The 8,170-nt window shown below is 53.1% G+C and overlaps 1 protein-coding gene across 1 annotated transcript; it reads right to left on the reverse strand.

Annotated features, from left to right (window-relative positions):
* Positions 1 to 1,324: 1,324 nt before the first annotated feature.
* On the reverse strand, positions 1,325 to 7,192 carry KCNS2 (potassium voltage-gated channel modifier subfamily S member 2). The gene is made up of 2 exons (XM_045454106.1): positions 6,798 to 7,192; positions 1,325 to 6,151 (listed from the first exon to the last, which is right to left on the reverse strand). Exon 2 carries the CDS (start codon positions 6,106 to 6,108, stop codon positions 4,675 to 4,677), a length of 1,434 nt encoding a protein of 477 aa, XP_045310062.1. The 5' UTR covers positions 6,109 to 6,151; positions 6,798 to 7,192; the 3' UTR covers positions 1,325 to 4,674.
* Between the last annotated feature and the right edge of the window lie 978 nt (positions 7,193 to 8,170).

Genomic DNA, 8,170 nt, shown 5'->3' on the forward strand with positions numbered 1-8,170 from the left:
ACTGCTGTGAGCCCGGAGGCAGGCTGACACAGCCTGTGGCATTCCCTTGCACCCATTATGCAGAAGACACGTGCAGGCTACGGCTCCTGAGAATTAAGTGCAGTGGGGGGTGATCTGTCTGCTCTGGCTCCACTCAGGGGCCCCGGGACCTCTTAGAAACAGGGTGGGTGATCCACCCTGTTTTACAAAGGGAAGAAACATAAATGGCAAAGAGCCACATGGGATCAATGTGATTTTCCTCTCTGTCCTTTGATTTAATAGCAGGAATTAGATTAGGTGTAAATAGTATAAAGCCCAAAGGAGACACCTGTAGGTTATGTTAAAACTCTATTCACCTGGCAGAGACCCCAGTCCCAACATTCCTCTGGTATCATGATCCCTGAAACTTCCATCTAACGTGGCTGGCTACTGAAGAGAGAAATGAGAGAAAACAGGTTCATGAGCAGTCCCTCTGCTCTGCTTAGGAATAAGTTTAGGATATCAGGACCGGCTCACTGTTACTATGTGGACGTAGAGGGGCCTGTAGAAATTCTGTTTCTCTATTGTGATGGAGAATTGGCCAGAGCTTTAAGGATGATCTAATCCAACCCTCTCACTTTGCAGCAGTGGGATGTAAGGCTCAGGCCAAATGATGTGTGTAAGATCACAGAATTGAAGGCAAAACTGGGAGTAAAGCTCAGGGACCTTCCTACAGACTCGCCGTGGCCTTTGCGATAGCTCGTGGTCTAAGGCACTACCAGGGTAGATGGGTGCTGAGGGCTGGTTCTATGTATCGCCCAGCAATACTCACACCAAACCAGCCAGGGCACTCAGGTTACCCAGGACCCAAGTTACTGTCGGGGGTGTACTGCAGCAGCAGAGACAATGGCACCCGGGGGGCAGAGGGTTGGCATGGGCATGCCCCCCAACAGTGGTGCTGAGCAAGACAGTGTAGAAGGGGATCATCCTGTGAGAGCTGTCTGTTTCACGAGGGCTCCAAGAATAAATGACCATCCCTTCCACAAAGCAGTCTGGAGGCTCCAGATCCTGGTGAAAAGGGTACCACCTCGATATGCCTACAAAGAAGAAGTAACAGCTCTTCCTTCCCAACAAATGCTCAAAAAGCCTAGCCTTTCCTAGGAAACCCGGTCCCCCATGCCGAACACCCTTGCGGGGTTTGCCACTCCATACATAATTGAAGTGCCTTAAGGAAGCGTAAATAATCTTTTTCTATTTAATCTTCGGGGCTGGAGTCCTGAGTGCGTCAGCGTCCCTCCTCACTCCCGAGTCCAGGCACGGAGACTCGAGTGCAGTCACCAGACATAATGGTTCAGCAGGGCCTGTGTTAATGCTTGCACAGTAGTGTGTTAATGAGTGTTAAAACTGACATCGCAAATACAGCGTTCTCAATTTTGAAAATTACAACTCTGTAACAAGTCATGCTGTTAAAACATACAGGAAATACCAGTTAAGCCTTCAAGTAGACAACACGAAGCCTGTACAGATCACTGCTATCCCAAAGTGCAGAACAAATCATTTCCTTTGAAATGAGGCAAGAATTAGCAGGTAGTTCAGTTATTCGAGTACTAAGAGAAGTAGAAATAACAAATCCGAATATTAAATACCAATTACTACCTTAGGAGCTACAAATCGGCTCGGCATTGCAACATGCCCCTCCTCGGGAGCAAACCCAGGAAATGAGGGCCTTTGGCAGAAAACAAAAACCTATAACCAATATCCATGCGGTCAAGACACAGTGTCACTTCCCAACTGGCACTTTTGAAGTGCTCTTCACATACGTAGTGAGAAGAGCCTGGTCCATATACGTGTCCCAACGGCATTGGAAATGCTGAGAGGGAGCTGCTCTTGAGCCACAGCCGGAAATAAGCAACCTGAAGCTTTCTATCGGGTCCCCCTAGAGGAGGTATATGGGTCAGTCTGACAGCTTGGTGGCCGAAGACATCACCTCATAATTATAGTCTTAACTCCAGAAACAGAGCACAAAATTAACCTGATCCTCCCTGATTAGTTTCAGAGGCCAGAAGAAACTGCTACATAAAGATGTTATCTAGTATCAGTCAGAGCCCAATTGAGAGCACTTGTGAACTCTGTCCCTCGGTGGTACTCTGGAGGAGAGGAAGGTTCTTTCTCCTGGGCCACAGTCAGGTGCCATCCTTTGTGGGAATTAACTCCAGGGTTCAAGCCAGCTGGGTTGTTCTCTCTCCCTCTTATCTGAAACCACCACTTGGAGAAGTCGATGCTATTAGGACATTCTCATGCTCAGAAGTGACTGCCGTTCCAGGATGGGCACAACAATATTTTATACAAGTGTATAAATATATACAAGAGATGTTAAAAAGACAGTCTCTAAAGCACTTTGGGATTCCCCCAATGAAAGGCACCAAAAAAATGCAAGTCATTACTAAAATGAAAAGTCAAGTTTTCTAGCGTTCGCATCTGCGAAGAGCAACCACTAGGGATATCTCTTTTTTGGTGGTAAAACCTGCCTTTTGAGAAAAATACTCATGAGAGTGACTGAGTTATTCTGCCTCCTTCCTTGTTTCAACTTTTTCATGACCTTTATGGCCTGTGACCATGGACACCACGCTCAGTGACCTGGTACCATCATCCTTGCCAAACTGAATGGTCCTGACAGATTTGTACCCTCCCCTGCCCTCAGTGCAGCTGGGAATCGTTTCATAAATTCTCTGCCATCCAATGCTGGAAACATGAGCCTAGTGCAAATGCTAAAAAAACAACCTGCTCTTCTGACCTGGTGGCCAGTTGCCCCTAAGTCATCGCATCTCTCCTGATACTTCTGACCAAGAGACGAAGACAGTAAATTGTCTGGCATTAGGAAGTGGCCACCTCCTCGCCCTTCCCCCATGAGGCTCCAGTACGATGGAAGGATTTGAACTTGGAACTCAGGGGTGTAAGGGACTGGTGCATTCATCCAACAGATTGCTCACTCTGTAGAAGCCATGGCAACTCTAAGTAGCAAAGCCTTCTGACAAGATCCTGAGGTATGTGTTTTCTTCAACCAGCAGAAGGCCCCAAACTTGCATAAAAAGCCAGCCTTTCTCCTCGCTGAGACCCCAGGATTCGGCAGCCTTTTCAAAGACCGAACAGTAACAAAAACCAACCGACGAACCACCTGACTACCTGGAAGATAACAGAGAACTACATTAATTACAAAGAGGCCCAGATTGCCTTCACCGTGTTGTGTGCTAGTTGACTGAAGAGGAGGAGCGAGGGCATTGCGGAGAAGGAAAGCGTTCTCAACCTTCAGCACAAGCGGAGAAATTTAAAGGTCTTTTAAGTAGCCGCAAGCTTTGCAAGAAGTTTGCCATTATATGCGACATTTTATGAAGTAACGATGTTGTGTTTTACAGCTCTTTCCTTGCTCCTGGCCTCTCCCCACCCTCTCCCACCGAAAGGCTGTTGAAATGGAAATAATCACTACAGTATTTCCATCCTGGGTAAGCCACACAGGCTTCATTCATGCATGGCTGTATTCTGAGTACACACTTGCACGCCGCCCGGTTTCCATGTCAAACTAGGAACTCCAGGGCAATTAGAGCATCCTATATAACATACTGTATCCTGGAAGCAAAATTACCTAAGTTCTGCTTGGAAATAAAAGGGCTCTCATTTTATGAGCTACCAGAGCAGGCAACAAAGTTTCTAAGCTACTGCCCTTGCTAGCAACCCAATAATGTTTGCCTCAGGGAGATAATACAACAGTAAACCTCTTTTTAGTTGAGAAAGACAACACGACCTTATTTCTAAACATCTTAAAAAATAAATATTTCAAAAACATGCTTTGATCTAAGACACGGCAAAGTTTGGTCAATGGCCTAGACCAGGAACCTCAGCCAGAAATAAATGTCTCCAGGGCCACCGTAGGAAAATGAAGGCCTGATTTTGAAGGTCTTCAGGTATCCCGCAATTTAGCCCCCATTTAGCTGAAGCCCTGTCCCTAATGCTTCTCTTTTGGGAAAAAAAATACTCAACCTTCACCACATGTTTAACTAAGTAACATTCTCTAAAAGTGACATTTACGAGATGAACATCAGTGTACCCATGCAAGCCACAGAGTTACAGATGATTTGTAAAAACAACTCACAGCCTTGCATCGGTCATATGCGCTTAACTTCACGTTCTTTGTTTTGGTATCGAAACTAAATGAAAGCAATGGATAGAGAACTGAGATTTTGTTTTCAGCTGACTGGGCAAAATCTCATCACATCCTTGCTGACCTCACCAATGTGTTTCCACGGGACAGAGTTGTGGGGGCTTTTTGTACAGAACTCACATGACAACCTCAGAAACAAGAGCACAAACAACTCACGGACAGTACTGGGCCACGAGCACTAGAAGAGAGTACACAATAAACAGAAAAAATTAGCATTCTGGGTGGTACTCATCTGGCAGAAAGGTGAACATTTTACGCCCACGATGCAAAGACCAGTGAGTGTCATTTCATTGAAGGGTGCAAAGGCATGGTGTCTGACACAACACCCTCTAAAAAGGATTCTAAATACTGTAAAAGCAACCTGGGGTGCACAACCCATGCATCTCTCCCCTTTGGGGCTGGGCATACTCCTTACGCCATAACTCTAAGGTGCCTGGACTGTGCCAGAGGCACCAGAGGCAGCTCAGCAACGTAGGTTTGAGGATGACAAGTCCTCTCGGCTAATGTAGGGAATCATTTAAACTTAGTTCACTTGGTGAGCTCCTGCTCATGTTCGTCAGGCTTGCCATGAGGGATTTAACTTTATGTGCATAGTAGTCCCTTAAATTGACAGAGGGAACCTCCTTCATTCCATCTCCGAAGTCACAGCTGCGCATGGCACTCTCAAGTTGCTTTTGGCGCCGATAAAAGTGGGAGAACTTGTTGAAGATCAAGGTGATGGGCAGTACCACCACCAGGATACCCGCCAAGATGCAGGCAGAGGCGGTCAGCTTCCCTGCGGTGGTTCCCGGGACCACATCCCCGTACCCCACAGTGGTCATACTGACGGTGGCCCACCACCAGCAGGCAGGGATGGTGGTCAGGCCCTCATTCTCCTCCTTTTCAATGGTGTAGGCCACTACAGAGAAGATGGAAATCCCCACAGAGAGATAGAGCAAAAGCAGCCCTACTTCTTTGTAGCTGTATTTCAGGGTGGCGCCCAGGGAGCGGAGGCCAGTGGAGTGTCTAGCCAGCTTTAAGATGCGGAAAATCCGCATCAGCCTCAGGACCTGGGCCACCCTGCCCAAGTTGGCCAGGGTAGGTGTGCTCTCTACCACCAGATTCACCACCAGAGTGATGTAAAAGGGTACAATGGACATGAGGTCAATAAGGTTTAGGGCATTCTTGAAAAATTTGAGGAAGTCAGGGGCCACAGCAAACCTGGCCACCAGCTCAAACGTGAACCAGGCGATACCAAAGTGCTCCACAATTTCGAACCTGGGGTCCTCTCCAGGGTTGCCCTGGCTGTCAGGTATTTGGAAGTCCGGCAGGCTATTCAGGCACATGGTGATGATGGACCCCAACACCACCAGGATGGACAAGATGCTGAAGACCCTGCTCAAGACCGAGTAGCCAGGGTTGTCCAGCGCCAGCCACAGCTGCCTGCGGAAGTTGCCCAGCGGCTGCCCATCAAACTTGGAGGCATCGTTGTAGAAGGCCAGGATCTCATCGAAGGAGGATGTGGTGCTCTCCTGGTCGCTCTGCTCATCCCACTTCTCCTGTTCGGGCTCCACTTTGCGGCCATGGTAGCTGTAGCTGCAGCAGGAGTCGATGAAGAACTCGTTTATGCCCCAGTACTCGATCTCCTGGCTGAAGGAGAAGACGCACAGCTCGGCCATGACGTGAAGCTTGCCAGTGTGGTAGAAATGCAGCACGTAGGGGAAGAGCTCGGGGTTGCGGTCAAAGTAGAACTCACGCTGGACATCGTCGTAGTCATCACAGAGCTCCAGAATGGCCTCGCGCGAGTGGCAGAGCAGCAGGCGGCCCAGACGCGTCTCAGGAAAGCGCAGCAGGGTGTGCGAGCGCAGCCGCCTCTTGAAGCCTCCTACGTTGATGCGGATCTCTCCATCTTCGACGTTGGCCTCCGACACGTCCCACAGGCTCCGGCGGGTCATGCTGGAGACGCCCGGCCGCCCGTGCCACGCGGGGGCGCTACACCTGAAGGCGGAGGAAACGGCGTCCTGTGAGCGCGGGGTGCCCAAGACCACGGCTCCCCTCTCCTTTCTCCCCACCCCTCTCTGGAGAGCCCAGTCCTCCCCAGGCGGGCCTCTGGGGGCTGAAGGGCACTGGGATAGGGGGAAGGTTCCGTGGGGTTTGGCCCCCTCCCAAGGAAAGGTTTGGGAGGAGAAGGTATGTTTTCAGTAGCATGGCTGCGCCTCCATCCCCACCCCGGGGGTCCTGTCGGTCGCTTTACGCTTGTGGGGGTCGCGCCCCCGCGGCTCAGAGAGCCCAGGGGGGCTGAAAGCTGACCTTGCCCGTGGGCAGGCCGAGGAGACACCCCCGCCCGCTCGCCGCAGACAGGCGGGACTGTACCTGGGATGCGCACGGGCAGGGCTGGGCCGAGGGTGGGGGACGCGCAGCTTCGGCAGGGGGGCGGAGAAATTCACCGCTCGAGTCTGTAAACCCGGGCTGTGGGTAGGGGGCCAGCCTGGCGTCCCCTGCGTCCAGCCCTCACGACTGGAGCCCCCTAGCCCCCCGCCCCGGGCCTCCCCGCCCGCCTGGCGCGGTGCCCGGGAGCCGCGTGCGCCGCGCCTTACCCAGCGGAGCTGCCCAGGCTCGCCCTGCGCGTTCTGGAAGCGCTTACCTGCAAGCACCGGGGCCCGCGGCCGAGGCCGGCGGGAAACTTCCCCGACCTGCTTGTTAGCATCTCTGCGGCCGCCGCTGCCGGCTGGCTGTGCGTGTGCGCGCGGGTGCGAGTGTGTGTGCGCCTGTGTGTGCGCCCGGCGGGCCGGCGGGCGGGGTCCGCCAAGCGTCTCCTCCTGTCTCCGGCCGGAGATGCTGCCGCCGCCCGCAGTTGCGGGAGGCTCACAGGTGGCTGCGTGGCCCCGACGCTTGCAGAGCCCCCCTCTCTCGATCCGCATGCCCCTCAGCGCCCGAGAGAGACAGCAGCCCGCGCCGCAGGCGCCGGCGGGAGCGGGAGCGGGAGCGGAGCCCGTGCGCCTCGCCTTGGCCCTGCGCTGGGGCGCAGAGCGGTGGTGCTGAACGGACAGCTCCACGCGCCCCACTCCCGGGCGCGGCCGCCGCCCCAGACTCCGGAGATGGAGCTGCCGCCGCCGCCGCCGCCGCCGCCTGAGCTTCTCGGCTCTCCTCCGGCGCGTCACCGCGACCCTTTTGCGCCCGCGGCTCGACGCAGGGCCGACACCTTTCCCATCCCTTGATGACAGCTATTACTGCCACGATCCCTCCTCCCAGGGCGCAGGCAGGGGACTGCCTACGGTGACCTTTCCCCACTGGGTGCTGGGCAAGAGCCCGGCCGAGGAAGGAGGGGTGGCTTGCGCGAGTCTGGGGGAAGGGCAGGGCTCCAGGGACCCCAGGTTTCCCCTTTGAGGGACCTGATGAAAAGTTTCCTGAAGCTGGGGGTGGGGGTTAGCGAAAGGCAACAGGAGGGAAGAAAAGGGGCAGGGAAGCCTGAGGTCAGCTCATCTTAGCTTGCCAGGGGTGGGAGCGCAGGCCCCACCTCTTGGGAGGGAGTCAAGGGGTTCTTTGGGGGAATTCTGTGTGGGTGCCGTGTGTGTACAGGCCAGTGGGGTGTGCAGGCTTTATAGGAGAGTAAGGAGCTCTGTGTTTGTGTGCGTGCGTGTGTGTGTGTGTGGTCTGAGGACAGTAGGACTTTTCAGTATCTGTGTGCGCAGTGTTGATAAAAATGGAACCTCTGAAGGGCGAGGAGATGTGCACAGTATGCCAGAACAAGGGAACCTAGGGCATGTCAGTGTAGCGTGTCACAACGGGTGACTGTTAGCTCTGTGTACTGTGTGCTATACACAGTGTAGTATTCAATGCGACTGTGACAGGGTCTGTGTGTAATAAAATAAGAACTGTGTGCCTACGGGCTCCGTGGGGACTGTGCAGGTCTGTGAGTCCAGTGCAGATGTGCTCAGTGTCTCTGTCCCCATTCCCCAGGAGACTTGTGGCCCAAATCTGAGCTCTCGGTCTCCCAAGATTGTTCCTTAAGTCACT

This window comes from Leopardus geoffroyi, chromosome C3 (assembly GCF_018350155.1).
Source record: "Leopardus geoffroyi isolate Oge1 chromosome C3, O.geoffroyi_Oge1_pat1.0, whole genome shotgun sequence".
NCBI lineage: Eukaryota > Metazoa > Chordata > Mammalia > Carnivora > Felidae > Leopardus > Leopardus geoffroyi.